We start from the raw sequence: 22,595 nt of genomic DNA, 5'->3' as shown, positions 1-22,595 counted from the left end.
TCTATACTATGCTACATGTATAGCAAGATGTAATATAATATTACATTGTACATGTAATAAAGTAGCGACTTTGGTATGTTAAAATATAAGCTATTATAGCTAAATATTCAGAAAACAGAAAACACGACTAATTCAGAAATTTTAACCATTAATTCAAATGTTATATAAATTAATATTCTTCCTCTAAAACCAAACTTCAGTTTACCAATTGAAATTTTAAACACAACAAAATATACAAAAACTGACAAAATTCAGATAAAAGATGGAGCACAGTCCTATGAACGCATATGCAAACCTACCGCCTTTTTTTCCGTTTCCTGGAAATTCCTCGCCTCTTACCATTGTGACCTGCGTTGCGCAAGTTTTCTTCTTCTTGAGAGTAGAGGGAATCCCACACAAAGTGGGCGGGACAGGCTCGTCCAATCGCAGTTCTCTGAAGTAGATACAAGTTTGATTATCATATATATTAACTGTTTTGGTTTTTTTTGCGGTTGAATAATTTAATTGCGCTTTGATCTCGAAATACGTACAATTATTTTTTGACTATTTTTTAAAATAAATTTGTGACTATTAAGAATATATAATTATCATAGTTATACGGTATTCAACGATTTTTAAAAACATTTTTCTGGGTAATGCTATCCAAAGACTCTGATTGAATTATAATTATAAAATTGTCATTGTGATAAAAAAAATTGTGAGTGTTACATTTACAGTATTCCCTAGTATAGAAATGCACTAACTTATTTTGAGGCAATCCAATCTTTGGTAAGAAAGGTTCAGGTAAGTACATGCAAAATATCACAATTTGCAAACATATACGTATATTAGTTTCTTACATATACAGCTCATATTCAATTTGTTTTGATAACATCAGCCAAATAGATGTCTTTCAGTCAATATTCATTTATAATTCTCAATTTTTGCAATTAAGTCATAATAAATTAATACTCGAACTATTTCATCATACCGAAGGTTCAGTCCCTTGCTGCTGTATGTTCTGAGAATGAATTTCCCATGACAACCTGGTTCAAACGTGGACGGAATGATGACGTAACGTCCGGGACGCACGTTCACACGGGCAAACACATTCCTAGCGTTAGAAAACGGCCCAGAATGCACCCTCTCTAGTTTATCGTGCATCCTGTACTTCCGGTTTACATCTGCCTGAAGAGAAAGTGAACTTGGAGGGATGTATACAAAAGTTAAATATTTTAGCAGTCTGGAACGCACGACTAATTCTAATTCAATATACAATAAAAATATCTTACCTTGACAATGGTGGTACCTATAGTGTAGTTGGACTTTCCTTTGACTTTTTCCGTGCGTCTGTCAAATTGCTCCAAAGAGACTAGGATTTCTTCTTCAAAACCGCTTATTTCAAACATATACTGAAAAAGTTAAACGTCTTGTTTTGATAGTTAAGAAAACCATCGATTCAAAATTGGTTTTAGTATTCATGTTTTTAGTTTGTCGGTCTATTGGATAAATTTCGTTTTAGCAACATGCTCAATTCTGAGCAAAATTCTGTTTTATGCAATCATATTTGGAATTAACCGGTATTTGATTTTCGTCCTTTCAATGACAGCTATTATCATTTAAACATGGCAAATGGAAAACCTCACTCTCGTTCGATCTGCTTTCTACGGAGCCATAACCCGAATATATAACGGGGAACCTATACTATAGGACCTGGTAATGACAACGTTAATATTACTTGAGGATTTTCTAGAAATGTTTTGTTGTTGCCGCATCCTCCACAATGGTTCCTCTTCCACTCTCCCTCCACTATATCTTCCTTCCATGTCTTGGACGTCGAGAAGAAGGAAGTGTTAATCATGTGACAGATGTCGATGCTGGTAAAGTACCGACAGAAATCCTCAAACGACATCCTACAAGACAGAGTACAGCTCTTATTTAAAAAAAATACACGTTCTGTTTTGGAAAAATCTTACATTTTTATGTACCAGCCATTACCATTGTAACATCTTCTCATGAGATTATGACAATCTGATTAAAATCAGATCTTCTGTGTCCCCGATTTGCACATCGCGATATATCGATGCTCCCGATTAACGATACATAGCGAAATATCGCACGATACCGGTATTGTATTGACAAATCGTAGTGACTTTGACATATCATCGCGACATACAGTATTGTAGTGACATTTTGGAGCGAGAAATCGATAATCTGGAGCATCGAAGATCTGATTTCAATCAGATTTTTTTTTTAAGTTAAGATCATCAGTCTGCTCGTACTACTAGTGTTTGAATTCTTCTTACCAAAATTCTCCATTGTCTGCAAACGTAAGACCAAGCTCCTTTTTCTCGCTATCGCTTACTTTCTTCCATTCTGGAGATCTTAACAGAATAAAATCATCCTTGTTGTGAGAAACAAATAGTAGATTGCTTTCATCACAGTGTGAACTACCGATAAACACTGGCATATTCAAGAGATTTGGTTCCGCCGTCACCAACTTTCCTCAACTAAATAATTCGCCTCAAATCGAAATTTCACCTCAAATTCACAGACGTGTGATTTTCTAGGATTCAGATTGGAAGCTGAGTTTTATAAAAGTAATTTAAAAATGTTGAAGACGGCAGAGCCAGTTTGTATTTACAGTTTACAAGGGACACTTAGTCTAATTACTCTTTACATTTTTGGTTCATACAAATACAAACCCGTTACTCCAAGCCCCTTTCCAATCAGATCCTCCCCACGGATTACGACACCGGATCATGTGGATTTTCTCTCGGCTGAATATGGACTTGAGGCCCGTCCCAAGTTTTAGTTTCCGGACGTTCGTCACGCTGTAGGCGTGGCCCTTCACCAAACCACATGATAGCTTCTCCTCCATCTCTTTTCCTACTGCCTTAAAATTCAGGTAAAAAGATTTTGATTTTTATACAAAATATTCTGTCTGTTAGGTGTTATATGTTTTCTGTATGAGTGTTGATGCTGACGACGGCCTACGTACATTAGCCTCATTTTCAAGACCTTGACCTCAGGTCAATGAATATTTCAATAGTTTTTAAGAACCATTTATATCCTACATGATTATCATACAAAACATCTACGTATATAAGAACACGCCACCTATCTCTGGTGTCTGACCTTCGAATCAAGAAATCACAAGACCATTGCAGTTGTCACTTTGCAAGTTCGCTTCTTCCACCATCTACATGGATTTTAACTAAATAATAACGCCGTATCACTTTGGTTACTTACTGCAATAGATGTACTTATTAACGACATGTTTTCCTTTGATTTACGTAGAATCTTGAACAATTTCTTTCTCTCCTCCTCGTTTTTGTAGTCCTTGATTTCTATCCCTTCTGCCACGCCCCCTGTCATGTCGACCATGGCGTCCTTGGCTTTTCCGGCCACCAGCGCCTCGTAACCCCCAAATAATCTAAAAATAAGTCATCCACGACAAAAATGAAGATATCATTGAGTAAAATTACATACAAAAGATATGTAACTACATGTAAATATGATGACGGTCGATAAACGCCAAATGTTGTATAAGATGGGTGCATGGTACCAAAAAAAAAATATTTTTAAATATAAGCTGTATTTTTTAGAAATTTATTTTGCTGCAAAAACCTGCTAGTATGATAAGTCTGCCTGTAACTTAAACTTTTATGATTTTCAAGATTTGAAAAAATCATAAATTTTGTCAGAAGAGAGATTTCTCTTCTAAGAAATATATAACAGATCAATTTTTGTACAGGACGACAATAATTCAATTTTGCTTCATTTAAGGCTTCTTGAAGGCTTTTCCCACAGAAAATATGAAAACAGAAATTCAATAAACCATGATGTTTTTTGTAATTTCAGTAGAAAATAACATTTTCGTAAAAAAAAATTCAGCATGAAAATGCAGCTCATATTGCTTTAAAATTGCTATATATCTTAACACATTAAAGATTCTTCATAGATTTAATAAAGCTTGACAATGTAATAAAACTTTGATACGCTTACTAAAACAACAGACCTTCGTTACAAAAAAAACCCCCAAAAGTACAAATTAAATAACAGATAAGTGTTATTGTGTGATGGAAGAGATACTCGAGCAACTGACTTTGCATACGCTTTCTCTAGTAGCGCCGACCAGAATTCGTTTCTTGATTTGGAGTGCATGAAGATTAGTCTCCCTTGTCGGGTGGGAAGAAAGTCGTCTATGACGACATCGACCCATTCTCCGCACTGCCAGAACTTGAAATGGAATATTCCGGCGTACTTCCGGCCCTTTGCCCAGTCTTGTTTCTCAATATCCGGTACAATCTGCGAATAGGAAGTTGGCGCTTAAAATGTGCCAGAATTGTTTTAGTGTTAAAAGAAATTGTTTTCAAGGTAAGAACATGAATTTCTAATTTTTTAGATGTCCAGACTTCAAAATGATTTTGAATTCAAACTCATTAAAAATTCATACTTTTCGCAAAAGGTTTTTCCTTTCTGCAATACAGGCACACGCCGCGACGAACCAACAATTTCCCAAGGAGCCTTGCGAGAAATCGTCTGCTCCACGACCTTCAGTGAAAAAGCGCGGATTGGAAACGATATCCTGGAAAAAAATAAAGCGCAATTTATAATTTGTTTCTCAGACTGGTATCCTGCCTACATATGTACTTATATTTTGCACGTAAATTACATGTATATGATGATTAAATGTATTCACTGGCGTCGGCAGCAAATTGAAAGTGGGGGGGGGGGGGAGGCTAGGCTGATCCTCAGAAATATTGAGAGAAAAAAAACCTAATTCTACAAGGAGCAGAATGGATCTTAAACCCTTGGCTAGCGAAGATTGGGGGGGGGGGGGGGACTAGTATGCCTTTGACTCCAACTTCTCAATCTTTCAAACGTACATTACGAAACAATTATGTAAAAAAGTGGGGGGGGCTGAACCCTCCATTCTGCTATGTGCTTAATGGTTAGGTCTAACTTGGCAAAAAAAGTGGGGGGGGGGGGCTAAGCCCCCCCCCCCCACTCCCCCCGCCTATGGTATTTATATGCAGTTCTAATTTTTCTTCAGCTATATATTTTATATTAGGAAGAGGGCTAAAATAGGCTGTGCCTACTGCCTAATCCCAATCAATATATTATATTGAATGAAATATTGTTAAAAATAAATATATTTTATATAAAGTTTGATGGCACAAGGAGTTACATGTATACTGTACATGTGTGCATGATATTCCACGTACATTTTAACATACTTGGTGTACAAAAAAAATGTGAATTTGTTTAAAACGCCCTGATGAGTAGATTTCAATCTTCGTCGATCTATTGGTTGTGAAGTTTTCCTCTAACGATAAGCAAGTAGAAGACAAAACGCCTTTTTACAGCTGTGACTTATAAGTCCATGAGGTCATAAACCCAAAATACTGTAAAAGTATACCTACCCCGGGTCTTTTCCAGACTATGTCCGCAGGAGCCGCCTTGCTGTAGAACAGGGAGGGGCCCTCGGGAGGGAACTCGCTGTCCCTAAACAGCGTCTTCTTCTTGATACATTCCTTCTTTATCTTTTGGTATTTCTGACCTTTGTATGGTTTGGCCGACACCATTCTCTAGGCTACTGAGAAAAATCTGCAAAGCAATAAAATAATACTGGCTTCCATTCATTTCATTCCTCTTAATTTTTTTGCATCATATGTTTTTCATGGACTTTATTTGCCATTCATTTCTTTGATATATCTTCAGTTCCTTTTTGATGAATATTTAGGGGCGATGCACCAATGCATACCTGGCATGCTAATTCAGGGTTTATATATTATCTCTTTTATATAATCAAAATATGAAGGATATGGCAGATAATTTTACAGTCACATGAAGTTCGCCAAAAAGTACACATAGCGGTGGAGAAATCCTTGATAAGAAACAAACGTTTTCGTGAAGCAATTAAACTGAGTCAGCAAGAACAATTTCAGCGACTCAAATAAAGTTCCACATTCCTCAGACGTACACAGTGTTTTGTTTACATTTTGAATCTATAATAACACTCGCACAAACTTTTAATCTCTTTTCTCAACAAAATATTTAAGAAAATGCTACAGATGTGGAACAAAAAAAACTGGGTGGTGTCGACAGATAGATATTTTGCTGCTCTTCGAGATCAGAGAGAGAGAGAGAGAGAGAGAGAGAGAGATAAAACATGTAAATCTAGTGTGCTTTACTATTTTTTCAATCTGCACTAAAAAAAATCTACTTCCCGACAAATTATAGTTTGTAATTTAATATTTTATTTTTAAATTGCTTTAAATTGGCAACATATTAAAGAACATTTTCTTCCCTGTTTCATGCTTTACTATACATTTTCCAATATGAGAGATAGCGAGAGAGCGAGAGAGCGAGAGAGAGAGAGAGAGAGAGAGAGAGAGAGAGAGAGAGGGAGGAAAAAACAGCAATCCCATAGTTCTTGTTGCCCGCCGCCCTTCAGAATTAATGTTTATACTGAACTTGACAGCAATTTTTGCAGCCGTCGATAATTTGCCTATCTCCTGCACAAATCTCCGGGTTTTGAGTGTTTTTTCTCAACGTTGAAGATCTCAAACGTGCTTGCAAATCATCTGGAATTGCCCGTGTGCACAAATGTTTACATACATGTACAATATCAAACATGTGCGAGCCAGTGTTGCAGGCCTATTTCTTTTGTTTATTTTTATGTATCTTTTGTTGAGCTTCTACAAACCACCTGCGCCATTTGATTTACCCTCCCCCCTTTCACTCCCCCGCAGTTTTTCCAATGACCAACAATTAAAATGGAACATGGTAAATGTGTATAAGTGTTTGCAAGAAAATTACGGTTGTTACTTTTTGCAAACAAAAATTGTACTTTCTAAAAAACGACCAAACTTCTGTTTAATCCGTTGCATGCAAAACTAAGTCTGTCATTCATCAGAGACAAAAAAAGGCTTCATCTAAGTTTATGAATTATTGGTTTTCAAAGTGATGTGATCTACTGCATTAAAAAAGACATAGCTAGCCTACCTTCCACCTAGTCTGCTTGCCTGAGTCTAAGAGCCTGAACTGGTGGGGATTCCTTTGTGTGGAGAGGTGGTCCTTTGTTGTCGGTATAGATCTACAGATGTACAATGACTCAGAGAACACTCGCCAGTGTTAGAGATGTTGTCAGGCCTTCATCACTTGTTAAATCTAACGAACGGCAGCAGAGCCACTTCGTCAGACTTGCCTTTAATTTAATCTAAGATTTCAGATTAATGTGAAGACATATAGATATGATAAAAATTGACAGTCGGCTGAGAGAGAGAGAGAGAGAGAGAGAGAGAGAGAGAGAGAGAGAGAGAGAGAGAGAGAGAGAGAAAGAGAGAGAGAGTCTATCTTATCTTACATCTTATCTTCCATTCTATCCATTCTAAGCACTAACTATCTTTGTCAGCTATTGTTGGTGGACCCCTGTGCCCTGATTTAAACAATCTGTTGTTACGGGCACTTGCAATATTTGCATCTGACGACAATGATGTTCTTGTTCTCGCTTAAATAAATTCCCAGTAAACTTTATTAATTAATTAATAAATTTGCTAAATTCATTTAACGTGCTTCACGAAAACGAATGTATTTAAATTCCGATAAAACTATTCTGGTCTCCTCCATTCTATCTACCAACCACTTTTTAAAGCACAGTTGTCTTTACTTTGTGGAGCTCTTCTGGGTTTAACGGTTTAAAAAGACCGTAACAACAGTCAACAAAGAGAACGGTTGATTTAGCGGGACCTAAAATCGTAGTCTAATGTGTTGTTGAGAAGACTTTTTAAAAATCCTTTTTGAAGTAAGTTTATTGTTTTAAATCGGACGTACTTTTATTTTCAATATACATAACGAAACAAACTCAATTGACCAAACCGCTGCGTCAGCCTCTTGCATGTAACGTTTCTGTAATGTATGTCCGCAGTCCTGGCATCAGAGCTCTAACAGCAAAATTAAAGCAACATGCCCCTAATTTTGTTAAGTTTAGCGTTTAGATATGATTATGCGTTATGATTGTTAAATCTAACAAATTTCATAGTCACGTTAAATGTTATCAATCTCTACTAAAGAGACTATTACTTTTTCCTATTGAAATTCCCGAATTTCCTCTGATTCCCTTTAGTCACACAACTGACACAAAGTAAACTTAAATTATTTTTTTTTCATTTCATTCCCTTAAGATAAGGGTAAACACTGCATTGTGTGTTTACATCCATTTATTTGTAACCTATCTATTGGATAAACACTTTTGGAATGAAAATTAAATTGATTTGGAAAAAAATATATAATATAAGAAAAACTATTTTAGAAAGATATCTACAATTTCATTTATTGATTTTACAGTTCTTTTATTCTTTTTTTTTTTTTTTTTTTTAATTAACATTTATTCATTGTATTTTCATAAACACTTTTAAGATATATACAGGTTTTACAATGAATTTTTGTTTCCTTTCACCACCCATTCATACATGCACACACATTCACATTAGTAAAGTAATATGCTTTAAAATTTACACAGGTAAATGGAATAACTTAATCAATTACTGCTCTTGATACTAAAAAAAATAGAAAGATAAAATATAACACAACTAGTTTTGTTCAAAAATATTTTTCCAGAGCGACCATTGGTTATCAAAAATTAACAATTTTGAATTGTGTATTGCTACACACCTTTCAATGTAATATTTCATTCTTAAATGACTAAGAAGGCCACACATATTTGGAATTCTACTTTGCAACAAGCATGAAAAAATATACTGTTTGCAACATAATATAATAAAATTTATTACCTTGTTATTTACATTTAATGGAGTTCTTTTAATCTTTGATTTATTCATGAAAAAAGATATTTCTTTACAGAGATGCCCAAAAAGAGTGGAAAAAAGGGTAAGGGAAAAGGAAAGAAGAAGGCTAAGAAGACCATAGCAGGGGCAGAGGACATTGTTCACAGTCTCCTAAAAAGCTACGAGAGGAACTGTGGGCTGACAGAGTCCCAGATAAGTCCTCGGATCAAAAGTGCCCTGAGAGCCTGCAAGGAGAATGAAACCGTTCTGTCAACAGTATGTATATAATTATCGTATACATATCTATATGTGTTTGGAAATGTACAATGTTGTATGATTTATTTTGTTAATTTTGGAGTTATCTAGTTTTCTCAATTTTTGTAGTCGCTAACTCACTACCATACCCGTCGTCACAAAAAATATAATAACATTACATGCAGAAACTTCTTCAGTTATTTTTTGCCATTAAAAACTGTTAAATTTGCAAAAAAAGTGGCTTACACAATTAAAGAAAATAACAGATCAGGTTTATCCTATTTTTGCTTATTCCTTATTTTACGCGAGTGCTTATTGATTCAGCAATTCAGCTGTTTTCCATCAAATTCTGAGAACATAAAATTGTGAATACCTAATTTTTACCATAGTTTCTTAAAACTAAAAGCAAGATTTTAAAATTTGTGATATGTGTTTCTCGCAATTTTATGCCAATATTAATTACTTGCGTTTAAATATAAATCTACAGTAGATTGAAATAACAAGGTTTGATTGTACTTACAGATTGTAAATTGATATTTCATATGAATGTTCATATACATAATTCATACTGGTACTGGATGTAAATGTGTTTCCTCCCTTTGGCTTACAGTTCATCTTGGAGCCTGTGCCTTTGGAGAAGGAGGGAGACCTGCCGGTGCTGTTGGAACCACTGATTGCTGCCTTCAGACAGGAGCGATACATCCACATACAGGATCTATATGTGTGGAACTACCCAATGACCTACGAAAACATGGCCACTGTGGTAAGGATATGATGACACAATTAAAAAGTTCAATTTACTGAATCATCATATAATTATATGTAAATATTTATACCCAGTCTTCTATGTAAATTTGGAAAATTTTCCAACACAAGACATATGCATGAATCCATATAAAACTAGATTAAAAACTTTTCCGAAGTTATTACTGACATGTAATTATCTTAATTTAGATAAAGGCAAGTTAACTATAAGTTTTGTTATTGACTGTCTATACAGTTTGTCCTGTTGATATACAGATGTTAGGTGGCTATGGGCTTTACCAGCACAACCATTCTGAATGAAATCAGCTGTTCGCTACCCTCTCAAATGCGCATGTTCCTGTCTAAATTTTACAGCTTTCTTTCTGCAAAAACTCATAGACATTCACATGATCCATTTTATCCAATAACAGAGCATCCTCCTTGTATGAGGCAAAAGACTTGTCAATAGTTTCATGTACATTACAGGCCTTGCTGTTGGAGAAAGGATGTTATCCCCTGCGGTACCTAGAGTTCCTGGACTGTCTCCTAGAGGGTTACTCCCTCCAGCGTTTGACCCGGTCATTCAACATCTGTTCCACCTTGACCTCTGTCACTCTGGACTACAATGAGTAAGAAACCTTTCTATTCTCTGCTGTACCCATTCACATCAGTTATAAACTATCGTATTTTTAACATCATAGTTATGCACTTTATGGAAAAACAAAGAACAATATCACAAGTGCATTATTCTTTTTTAAAAATATAGAATTGCTTTATTTTCAATAATTTTGATTGACATTCTGTTTTAGTATCATTGTGATGGGGTTCAAGCTTAACTGTCCAGTGTTATCTTTGTAGGTTTGGAGATGAAGGGGCTCGCTGTTTTTGCAAGGGAATGGAGGGGAACATCACCCTACTCTCTGTGAGCATGTGTTACTGTGATCTGGGGGTAGAAAGCGGGGACATCCTAGGGAAAATGCTGGTCAAAACAGCAGTCAGGTACTGGTTTTGTGCAGCTAACATTTAATTTTACATTAATTATATTTGTATCAAATAGACATACATGTAATAGTAATGAGCTAAACGAAAATATAACAAGTAACACCATTTACTTGCATTTCCCATGTCAAAAATCTTGGTTAGAAATCTGGTTTTTATGTATTGTAAAATTCTCTCTAAGATGAGATGACATGCATACCATTGAAGAATTATGAGGTTTTTGATTCTCTTACATCAATTTTGATTGTACCGAACGTTTTTCGAAAACAATTTGCATTTGCTTTAAATATCATCATGATTGGAACAGTAATCTGAGAGAGAGCATATTAAATAGACTTTTTAAAAATAGTTTCTACATTTTGTTGTAGGGAGCTGTACTTGGATGGAAACAATCTAGAATGTAAAGGGTTGGTTAATCTCATCAGCTTGTGTGCGGAACAGGCTTTTTATGAGTCCACAATGAGAGCAGAGGAGGCAGCCAAAAAACTCCAGGAGGAGGCTGAAAAAGCTGAACGAGGTATGTATTAGAGTTTGTGATTGGATGAAAATAAAAGAGTTTGTGATTGGATAGAATCTCTAAAGTTTGAAACTAATTAGTGTGTGATACATGTAATAGAAGTATACATCATTTGTTTGATTCAACTATTATAGCACACAGTAATTTTCATCTTCGTTTTATTACTGGTATTATTATTTCTCTAATACTTTAATTTTTTTTTACTTCATCCATAGATGAATAAAACTCATTGATTAAGTTAATATTTTAAAATGCTAGAATACGGTACCGATCAGACCCAACCTAACAGAAAGTAAATCCCAACTAAACCCTGGGTTTACTTTCTGGGTTTACTCTGGGTTTACTAGAGTGGACCCAGAGTAAACCCAGAGTAAACCCCAAGTAAACCCAGAGTAAACCCCAAGTAAACCCAGAGTGGACACAGAGAGTAAACCCTAATCAAAAGAATACCCTGAAAGCAGACGCTACATGTGTACATGTATTTGGAATATGCAAGGGGCAGGAATTACAGACAGTAGGATGATAAGATAAAATACAGGTCTGCTTCACACTTCAGTGTGTATAGTTGACTCCAAAAGCAATTCTCGAGTAAACCTAAAGTAAACCCCGAGTAAACCCAAAGTAAACCCCGAGTGGACCCAAATTTTCAAAAAGTAAACCTAAAGTAAACCCAGAAAGTAAACCCGGGGTTTAGTTGGGGTTTACCCTGGTGTTAGGTTGGGTCTGATCGGTGCTGTATGTGTAATGTTGAATGTGAATTCTATAACTGTTGTGTGTGTGTTTCGTTGATAATTTGACAGGTGTGAGCATGTGATATGATGTACATTAATTGACAATGGCATGTTTTTAAATAATTGATAGATTAATACTACTTAAAATTACAATTATTATATATTGCTTGATAACTAGATTTTTTACATTTGTTAATTGACAAAAACAGAGAGTAAGCTTACCCCTCAACAAAAACGTGGTACGTATTGAACTCCAGTTTTATATCCATATTCTCTTTGAACTCTGTTTCATGATATGCCTTCTATTCATGGAATAGGACTATTCTCTTTCTCTCTTTCTCTCTCTTGAATTTTTGTTCGTTTCTTTTGAAAAAGTACAATTATTTCATTTATGGAGATTAATGTAGTACATCTAATCATTATGATTGAATTAAATAACACAGTTTAGTTGTAAGACTACTCTCTCTCTCTCTCTCTCTCTCTCTCTCTCACTAACAGTTAATACCTTTACTCTCAAAACCTGTCTCTGTTCAACAATTCTGATTTGCATGGTTGCAAACCCCAGGGGTGATGGATAACAAGCTTAATTGTTCCTTTGATTGCATTCCTGGACTTGGTTGTCCAACCTATACCAAAGCAAAGGTGGTGGAAAGTACAACACAATACCCTACTCTTCCTCTTAAAAAATATTGAAATGATTAGACCAACAGTAGGTAGACATCACAACTAAAGCATGCATGCATGTGCATCTAGAGAAAGAAAGCCAAGAAGAAGCACTTACATATTTAAAGCATGAAAAATTGAAATGTCTGTACAAGAACTGGTACAACATATTTCTGATACATGAAAAAAAGGAGCATGCATGCACAAACCTAGAACCTTGCTGTCCATGTTCACGAGACAATTGTCTAAAGGTGCGATCAGACAATACGATTTTCCATCAGATTTTCTCATCCGATTGGCTTTACTAAAATCATATCATGTGACCACCTAAGTCGAAAGCAAAGTCTGAAGTCAAATGAAAATCTGAAGTGCGTCCGATTTTCAATCGAGTCTCTAGCGAGAATCGTGACATCAGAATGTTTCACTGTACAACAAAAATATCGAATAGGTTTAATTAATTGAAAATCGATTGTAAAATCGTATTGTTTGACCACCTCAACAATCGACTCCAATCAATTTACCTGAGCAAGTCGATTGAAAATCTGATGTAAAATCGCATCGCGTGACCGCACCTTAAGTGACAAGATTTGCTCACTGGCAATGGAAAAAGTTAAAACAGGTTGAAAATGTTCAATATAGCAATGGTGGTTGATGTACATTATAGTTAACATAAATTTAATGCACACTTTGGAATATCAGTTTTTCTGGTGGCAGTCTATTCACAGAGCTGCAGAGTTTAAATATGGCTTTTGTTGTTCTATCAATGCATGTATGAAGTCTGTAGATAATAGGAATTAAAGCTTTCCTTGTTTGCTATACCCACATGCATGTAAAATGAATAAATCAGTGTTGTAATCTGTAGCAAAATATTTCAGTATCGATTTTTCGTTTTCAAATGAAATAAATTGTTCTAGTTGAATATATTTATTTCTTTTCACTTCTCTGAGCTACAATAAATTGTGACAAATTTTATGTATTTATTATAAATGAAAAGCTGTATGTACTAGAATTTATTAATTATAGATTAAGAAAATTAATACATGTAATAACTTTAAAAGATTGTTAGATTTCATTGATAATTAATTAGCTTAAATACAAGTCTCCATTTCCGCATGCAGTCTCATTGCTAGTCCATTGATTGTCTAATGGTTGGTTGTTCTTTTCATTCAGAGAGAGAACAGGGTTACAGATCCTCGGGATTATCTGGAGATGAAGATGGTATTGATGGAAAGAAGAAAAAGAAAAAGAAAGGTTCGCTATTCGATTTTAATGGATTAATTTTCTACATGTATATAGTTATAACTATGGCTGAGTTGACTTCTATTCTGATAAAACTCAACAATAACAGTTACATACAGTGTCTATAGTCAAGTGATTAATACTCTCATGAAAGATAAATGTACTTTATTAATGATATAATCTAATAATAAACTTTTTTTTGCAATTTTTCATATGTTTGAAAAAACTATACAATCTGATAACAATGATAATAATAAAATAAAAATAATAACATCATTATTGAGTATATAGTATATTAGCAAGCTTTAGGTATGAAACATATATGCCTGAGGTCCTGTGGTTTTTTTTTCCCATGATTGTAAAGTATTGGAACAGCATTTATAGGGGTATGAAACAATCACTTATTTTAAAAGGCAAGAAAAAGAAGAAGAAGGAGCCACCACCCCCGCCGGCTGTGGGACCCTGGATTCACAAACTACATGTAGCAGACAACGGGATTGATGGTCTCGCATTCAAGAAAGAGTTAGCTCCCTTGCAAATGATCAGAATTCTTAAAAAGTATGTACATGTATACAAATAATCACTTGGACAAACTATGGACTGATATAAATGAATTAATCATTAATTGCTTGGGAATTATGGCCTAACTGGCATTTATTAAGAAAAAAGTTTTTCATGTTTTATAATTACAAAGACTCCTTTAATTATGATTATATGCAAATATGTTGGTCAAAGTTTTTTCTCATAGAAATCACTTAGAACATAAAAGCGAATGTAATATGCACTATACATACTGTATATAAAGTTGTTTTCATGGTGCTTTTTCATTCATGGATAATCTATAATTGCATGAGGATTACAACAGTGACTAAGGTCTTTATATCTCTCATCTACTTCAGGCTGATAATGTTTTCCAACTGCTTTGAAGAGTTAGACTTGGAGAAAAATTTGATTGGAGACATGGCTGCAAAGGAAGTTTTAGATGCATTGGAGCATAGAAAAGAGACTGGTAAGTGAGGATTTAATTACATTTGCAGAAATACAGTCATTTGTATTAGACAATTAATACTCATACCCACACCTGCATAAAGTTTCCGATATGAAATTATAGTCAGTTTGATGAATTATTGTTAAATGTTATCTCATGATAACACTGAAAACTCAAAAATCTTTTTTTTACCAGTATTTAAATACAAAGATAGGCTTATCTTGATCAATTAACCTATATTAAAAAAAGCTGATGCAATAACTACAACTGTGCCTTGCATTTGGAAAATAAGATTGATTTGTTTCCTTTTTTGGATTGTAAATTTAAAGTGGGGTTCATTTCATTGTTTATGTCTAAAGAAATTAAGTACTCGTACATGATTGTGCTTCACAAAATTGAGGTGTCTTGATGAAGTGTACTAATTGTTACTTGATCTATGTTTTCAGAAAAGTTGGGAGGTTGTAAGGTGAGAGTCACCAGCCGGATAAAGAAGGACACATTTGATGGTATCCTCAAACTTGGCTCTGGTCTCAAGAAAAAGAAGAAAGGAGGCAAAAAGGTGCATGATCATCTGATTCAGTCATTTATTAAATATGATTTTAATAGATATAAAATTTAAAGTTAAAGATATAGACATTAGTGCAATATGCATATAATTATGTTATTGTGATTTGCAAACTCCAGTTTATAGAACTTCATATTTACTAGATTTTTAAAATAACAATTTTTAAATTTGGTCAAATTATTAAATTCATTCATGTGGGATGTCTTTAAAATTTGATACTTGTGTGGTTACAGATCTAGAGATATGGCAGCCCTTACATAATATGAATTATATTGATAAATTTGTTTATTTTTCACCAGAAAAAGAAATAGTTGAGGATTATTGCTGTATCCCAGTATACAACGGATAAAAAAACATGGAGATGTGAAGGTCATCTGCTGCATGAATATAGACTCCTATTCATGGATGCTTAGATTGAAGCTGTGCAGACCTCAGACCATTGCTTTATAAACAAACCACTTACAAACCTCAGAAATCCTTTGTCCTCACCAAAGATGTCATTATGTGCATTATTAGATATCCATCATCATGATATTTAAGCAAAAGTTCATAAATGGACATTTCTGCATCATCTTGATAATTAATATAGGATTGTACATGTACCTCTCTATATTTGGTTAGAACAGGGTTTATGCATGTTCATCCATTCATTGATATCACAGCATTACGGAAGATATCAGAATCTAGTCATGGAAGGATATCTGTTTGAAAAACATATCTTTCTGTTAAGGAGGCTTGATGTTCAAGAAATTACCCATCAATTCTACCTTATACTGTAAAATTGAAAGTTTAACACTGTAATTTTTTAAGCTACAAACTATTATTAAGTAAAGAAAAAATCAACATGTTTTAACTGTAGAATTTGAATGGTTTCCTATATCTTTATATAGAGCTCTTTGTTTAATGAGATACTTATGGTCAAAAATTGGCCATGACCCTCAAGCCCTCTTAATGTTTACTTTTAAGTTTTATCAAAGGATTATTGTTTCTGTATAGGCAAAACTGATCAGCTTTAAAAATGATCTTCTGCACCAGTACTATATGAATCTTTAACCAAATTCGAACAACAAAACTTTGCCATTGAATTAGTGGATAAAACAATTATTATACCTCAATAAGCTTATGTACGTACACGTTGTATAAATGTCGAAATTTATTTTAAAAAACATTTTCTTTTCGTACCAATTTTAGAAGTTAATTTATTGTAATTTTCAAGTTTATGGGGGCAAAAGTAACTTTAAAGTTGCCAGTTTTTAAGGAAGCTCTTTTTTTGTATTACATTCTGTAGTGAACACTCACAATTGGTGCTTTATTCGCAATTATGTACGTAAACATTTTATCTAAATGTACAATTCTTCATACATTTGACCAGTAGATCTCATGGTATCATCAAATATGATTTTGTATTCAACACACCGTAAGCAAACTAATATAGTATTTGTTCTGTAACATGTATTGTTAATGAAGTAGCCTGTTTTTAAGCTTTTACAGTAGATGTGTTTAACAATAACATTACCTCAAATTGGACACTTTACAAATAACTGGTTAGTATAGCAATATGAGTATTTGAATACCGTTAACTTATGTGGAATATTTGCTGTGATTTTTGTCCATTTTTATTGATTTGAATTCTGAGAGAGAGAGAGAGAGAGAGAGAGAGAGAGAGAGAGAGAGAGTTTCAATGATGATTGACCATGTTTTTGACTTTTTGATACATTGTTTCACTGTTTTTCTATTTTGTAGTGTAAATCTAATGTTATCTTGTTTATAATCTTATTAATTCTTTTGAACCTCTGTGATATACGCGTTACATGCACTACATATGTAGTATGTTCTTTCAAATATTGTTTAAACTTGTAATAAAGATATGAAATTTATTTAAATAAATAATTAAGTCTTATTTTTTAAATTTCATATTATGTAATTTTTCAGATAGTATCGTTATCATTTTAGAAAAATCGTTAATCAAACCTTTCATCGTAATTAATTTCTTTTTCATGCAAAACTAAAGATTCTTTGAAGAACAATACATCATAAAAATCCATGCATAACATATAAAATTTAGAGCTTTGCATACACTTTTATTTCTTTTTTTAAAGTAAATTTTCTTACTAAGTACAGCAGTATAAGTAAGCTTTTCTAATAGTACATCTTAGTTACACATGTACAAGTACTGAATAAGGACACAAACTGGAAGATACCAAACAATAAACTAACTTGACTAGATCCAAAATTTATGCATTCTTCACACTTGCAAAAACAAGGCATGTACATAATATTCATTCACACTTATAAAAACAAATCCAGCAATTTTAAGTTAAATGGATAGGAGCATGGATTTAACTATACAAATAATATCTGAATACACCACAGTTGTACACTTACTGTATATACAGGGTTATTTTCGCCTGTGTTATTTTCGCCCTTCTCTCAAACGGTTTCGCCCCGTCTTGAACTCGCCAAAACGAATTTGTGTTTAAAGATATATTAAATCTTTAATACATTGGAATTAGCCCAGTCCTAAAGTTAATTTGAAAATTCGCCTGTTGACAACTAGCCTAGGGTAAAATTGGCGAAAATATAACGAGGGCGAACATTTCTCTGTATCCAGTATTAAAAGAAGTAATTATATTGTATAAACAGAAAATTTATGGAGGCCTACACAGCCTATCAGAACAGCTGTATCCTTCAGGACATCTACTGCAAGGCTGGCAATTCCTGTAGGGTTGTGTAGGATAGTTACCACTACAAAAAATCATAAATATCCTTATATATTCTGGTTTCAACTTCATTAATACATTAGTACATTAGTCTACTGAAAAAATGGGGTTTAATCATAGATATTGAAGAAATTAACAATCTCGATTATAAGAAATAAAATAAATCGATGTTTACGATCTCAATATGAAAAATAAGATAAATCAATACTGTTATCTTATCATAGACAAGGATGACTCCGAAAATTAAGATAAATAAAAAAAATTGTTTTAATATTAATGTTCCGCGTGCTTCTTTTAAGTTTTTTATTCTACAGGGGTTTTTATCTGAAAATTAAGTCTGCCCTTGAAATACTAGTAAGAGGAAGATTTTATATTATAGTCTTAAATTACAATTGCTCCATTTTGGAACTACAATGTACAATATAAGACTTTTTTGATTAATGGACTGGTAAAGATAAACTTATACTTACGCTGGAGCATAGTTGCAGACGACTAGGAACCCCTTAAGGTTAGCACAGTACATCTTCCCACAGCCGATATATTCAGTAGTGGCCCACACAACCTAACACAGGATGATGGATTTTGTTTTGTTTAAGCTTTAAAACATGATACTGCATACAGGGCAATACTCGCTTTATTGTCGCCCCTTTCGCCCCTTATCAATGGGAAAATTTAAGACTTGGTGAATTTCAATGTCTCACTTTATCTCTCGTTAAACAACACTGTATCAGGGCAAATTCAAGATAGGGTGAAACTGTTTGAAAGTGTAGAAGGGCAAAAGTTACAAGGGGCACCAATAGCCATGTTTTTTGTTTTTTACGTATTCTACATCTGTATTTAATAATCAGAATAACACATGCGTATTTTACTATGTAAGAAATACTTTTATACATTTACCTGTGTATAGTGTGAGCACTCGGCGGAACAGCCGTTTGTCTCAAAGGTAAAATCCTTGACCTCATTGTACCACAGCTGTACGTAACTATCCGCCTTCCTGTCGTCTGCAATGTATTTCAGAAAATACAAAGTGTACCCATCATGCAATTTCATTAAAATTAGAACTTCCATCCGCCCCTTGGTATAGTTTTCGACATGTCACATGGACATGCATGTCATGCGAAACATCGGAAACTGGCGAACGGATGGAAGTTCTATTTTTAATTAGATTGAGTACCCATTATAGATATCGCAACTTATTAGGCCATATCTATATCAATGGATTAAGTCAACATAAAGGCAAAACTTGTAATTAAGCATTATACTGACTCTGTACTCACATTTTTTGAACTCCTTGATAAAGTTTCGTTTGGGTAAAATTTTATCCGGATTTCAAAATTACAAATAAGTATTGAAATGACCTTGAAATACACTTGCAATTCATGTATATACTGCATTAAGTATCATTGCATTATTCAATTATGTGCGAGATCAAATTAACAAAACAATATTGGATTTGTTTTTTGGGTGAAAATGTGAAAGTAAGCTTAAATATATCTGCCGTTATTTTGGATGCTGTCTTTGTACATGTGTGTAGTACTTACCAGAGCTATATGCGAGGTTTTCTCCGACGGAGTTGAACATTGATTGGTTATTTCTCCTACTGTTGTGAACAAATTGACATCTTCTCGCCCAACGATCTGCCATCTTCGCTAACCCATCGTTCCATTGCTGAAACATGATAAATATGCACTGTCCATCCATGATGAAAATCAATATTACTTCCAATATTATGATCTATTTGAGAATAATCTTACTTATTTTCTCTCTCTGTCTCTTTCTCTCTCTCTGTCTCTTTCTCTCTCTCTGTCTCTCTCTCTCTCTCTCTCTCTCTCTCTCTCTCTCTCTCTCTCTCTCTCTCTTGTATATTAATTACACTGTACATTAGTTTGGACTGATAGAAAATACAAGATTTATGTATTTAATCTATTATTGCACTTAATATATCCTAAGATAAAAATCGTCAAACAGTATTTTCCAGTCCAAGCTTTGACTGCTCCTGCAAAACATTTATTTAGTATAGCCCGGAAGATGGATGCATTCAAAAGATGAACCCTTTGAAAATTCGATCTTGAAGTGCAACAGCAATCTTTTGTCTTAAAGTGTCCTCCGTAAAAAGAAATACGATTAAAATATATTAAGAAATATAACTGGGAAAAATCATCTGTTTATAAATTAATAAAATTAAGTGTCTAAAATTATAAAGATTTGTGTAATCTGGTGATATATCTATATTTAGCTTTTAAAAACCGCAACATTACTTTCAAAAAATGGTTTTTTGTTACGCATGTTATCCTGTGTCTCTATTTCAAATCTGATATTGTATCATGCCAATGTCTATAAATATCATTTTACTTATGTAATATGTTGTTCATATTGCCACAATATGATTATATATTGAGCAAATAAAGAATGACTCTTGTTTATTCATTGAATTTGAACCTGATACTGAGCATGAAGCTGTAGATATGTTAAAGAGTGTTGTATATTTGAAACATTTGCAAAAACTCTTTATTAGCTTTACTTTAAAAAAAAGTAATGGTAATGGTAATGCATTACTTTACTCATGTAATGGTAATGTAATGCATTACTTCAAGAAAATCAAGTAATGGTAATGGTAATTTAATGCCCAAATTCATGAAGTAATGGTAATGTAATGCATTACTTTACAATGTAATTCGCCCCAAGCCTGATATGCAGATAATTAGTTAATAGATTTTTTTTTACCTAAACATGTATCAAAATATATCACAAAATACATCACTGAATTCATTATCCCTCTTAAAGGGACTTGGACACGATTTGAGATCAAAAATTTTATTTTTATTTTTTATGTATAAAATGGTTTACTGGTGCATTTTAAATGATTGACCAAAATATTGAATGTTAAAGTCAAGTTACAAGCGAGATACAGAGGTAAGAATTGATAGTTATGTAAACAAAGCTCGAGTCTTATAGTTGTTTACAAAAAATGTAATGTAGAATTTTACCATTTCTTAGACAAAATGACATGTAAAAACAATTTAAACTAATTCAATATCTTCATAAATACTATTATCAACAAAAGAAAGATACATTTGATTGAAACTTACACCAATACAACACATATGTAATAATGACTATATTCGACATTTGTTGACAAAACAAAGAATTATGAACTCTGTATCTTGCTTATAACTTGATATTTGAGTTTCAAATTTTGACATTTGATTGAAACTTACACCAATACAACACATATGTAATAATGACTATATTCGAAATTTGTTGACAAAAAAAAGAATTATGAACTCTGCATCTTGCTTATAACTTGATATTTGAGTTTCAAATTTTGACATAATATTATAAACTTCTATATTTATCAGTATAAACAAACAAAATTTGAAAATTTTAAGTCAAATCGTGTCCAAGTCCCTTTAAACAATTTATTCAATTCTGTTGCAAACTTGAACTCGGAAGAACCATATTCCGATTTCAATAATGTACTTTTATATTATGCTTAATTTAAGTTTATTAGATTACTGTAGCTACGCAATTATAGCTCGAATAAAACCTCCTTACTTCTTTATAGAATAGAAATACATTCTAAACATTTTTAAATATGGATCATAAATTGTACTCACCAACTCGACCATGTTAGACGCTGTGGGTTCGACATTACGTCGAAACATGTTGTGAGCCTTTAAAGATATAGACAACAAAAGACATGTTACTTGTATATGATAAAAAAAAAATGATGAAAGCGATTTGAATCATAAACATGTTAATATTTGTACAAAAGGTTTGGAAATTTAGTGTTCCAAATTAAAATGAAATTAAGAAAAAAGAGGAATTTAACGCTATCAAAATTTAAATACATTACCTTACAAATCAAAAAACTTCTGATATATTGCGCGTAAACAAGATCCATTTGATACATATTTTTTACATGTAACTATTTATATTTTCTTCAATGGTGTAAGAAGTATAACTATACAACACATTTAGGCCTATAGTATTGTATAAAACTACTCACTGTCACCATAGCCGATGCATCAATTTCAGCCCAGACATGAAGGACAAGTTCTGATAGAAATGATAATAAAACCAAACTTGACGCAGGAAACATTTTGTAAAAAGTACATCAACAAACAAAATATCAGTCGTATTTATATATAACAAAAAGGCACGTGATTTAATTAATCACCGGAAATTGATGATAATTATATGTGCTAACTATGCAAAATTCAAATTCAAGATCATGAAGAATCCAAAGAACTTACAATGAAAAGAAGAAGAAACATTTTTGCTTTGTAGTAAAGGTTAAGGTGATATCATTAATATTCCACAATTGGCTATTTGGCATATATTGTGTTGGATAATTTGCATATTTAATCAGGACTTCAACCTTGATCTACTTTATTATC

General features: G+C 33.3%; 3 protein-coding genes across 4 annotated transcripts in view; 1 reads left to right on the top strand and 2 right to left on the bottom strand.

The window, feature by feature from the left end:
• Positions 1–7,502, bottom strand: part of LOC105345640 (calpain-5) — an 8,747-nt gene extending 1,245 nt beyond the window's left edge. The window contains 12 exon segments of the mRNA XM_066068235.1: positions 300–433; positions 971–1,167; positions 1,272–1,391; positions 1,718–1,892; positions 2,286–2,363; positions 2,685–2,875; positions 3,232–3,415; positions 4,088–4,290; positions 4,439–4,570; positions 5,409–5,578; positions 6,994–7,195; positions 7,355–7,502. Coding sequence (XP_065924307.1) covers positions 300–433; positions 971–1,167; positions 1,272–1,391; positions 1,718–1,892; positions 2,286–2,363; positions 2,685–2,875; positions 3,232–3,415; positions 4,088–4,290; positions 4,439–4,570; positions 5,409–5,570 — 1,576 coding nt within the window. The 5' untranslated portion in view covers positions 5,571–5,578; positions 6,994–7,195; positions 7,355–7,502.
• A 163-nt stretch (positions 7,503–7,665) lies between these two features.
• On the top strand, positions 7,666–17,376 carry LOC105326112 (uncharacterized). Of its 2 annotated transcripts, XM_011425979.4 has the most exons (12): positions 7,666–7,792; positions 8,851–9,050; positions 9,640–9,792; positions 10,260–10,402; positions 10,632–10,772; positions 11,141–11,289; positions 12,230–12,259; positions 13,854–13,934; positions 14,336–14,480; positions 14,822–14,931; positions 15,357–15,469; positions 15,775–17,374. In XM_011425979.4, exons 2-12 carry the CDS (start codon positions 8,853–8,855, stop codon positions 15,784–15,786), a joined length of 1,275 nt encoding a protein of 424 aa, XP_011424281.3. In that variant the 5' UTR covers positions 7,666–7,792; positions 8,851–8,852; the 3' UTR covers positions 15,787–17,374. The 2 variants fall into 2 exon arrangements, with proteins under 2 accessions (XP_011424281.3, XP_011424282.3); XM_011425980.4 differs by lacking the exon at positions 12,230–12,259 and having other exon boundaries at positions 15,775–17,376.
• Positions 17,377–17,642: 266 nt separating this feature from the next.
• LOC105326113 (glioma pathogenesis-related protein 1-like) lies at positions 17,643–22,289 on the bottom strand. The gene is made up of 6 exons (XM_011425982.4): positions 22,205–22,289; positions 21,813–21,869; positions 19,737–19,863; positions 19,093–19,196; positions 18,666–18,757; positions 17,643–18,220 (listed from the first exon to the last, which is right to left on the bottom strand). The coding sequence occupies exons 1-6, from the start codon at positions 22,211–22,213 to the stop codon at positions 18,124–18,126; spliced, it is 486 nt and encodes a 161-aa protein (XP_011424284.2). The 5' UTR covers positions 22,214–22,289; the 3' UTR covers positions 17,643–18,123.
• Between the last annotated feature and the right edge of the window lie 306 nt (positions 22,290–22,595).

This window comes from Magallana gigas, chromosome 8, assembly GCF_963853765.1.
Source record: "Magallana gigas chromosome 8, xbMagGiga1.1, whole genome shotgun sequence".
Classification (NCBI taxonomy): domain Eukaryota; kingdom Metazoa; phylum Mollusca; class Bivalvia; order Ostreida; family Ostreidae; genus Magallana; species Magallana gigas.
This window is presented reverse-complemented; position numbering and strand designations above follow the sequence as displayed.

What these genes read in the sequence shown, in the direction of transcription:
- LOC105326113 (XM_011425982.4), bottom strand. An exon ending in AAACCTCGCATATAGCTCTG is followed by an intron (nt 19,197 to 19,736) that starts GTAAGTACTACA and finishes AATACATTGCAG; the next exon opens with ACGACAGGAAGGCGGATAGT. An exon ending in AGTGCTCACACTATACACAG is followed by an intron (nt 18,758 to 19,092) that starts GTAAATGTATAA and finishes ATCCTGTGTTAG; the next exon opens with GTTGTGTGGGCCACTACTGA.
- LOC105326112 (XM_011425979.4), top strand. Translation starts at nt 8,853, where the DNA reads ATGCCCAAAAAGAGTGGAAAAAAGGGTAAGGGAAAAGGAAAGAAGAAG. An exon ending in TACCCCTCAACAAAAACGTG is followed by an intron (nt 12,260 to 13,853) that starts GTACGTATTGAA and finishes CTTTTCATTCAG; the next exon opens with AGAGAGAACAGGGTTACAGA. An exon ending in GGAGCATAGAAAAGAGACTG is followed by an intron (nt 14,932 to 15,356) that starts GTAAGTGAGGAT and finishes CTATGTTTTCAG; the next exon opens with AAAAGTTGGGAGGTTGTAAG.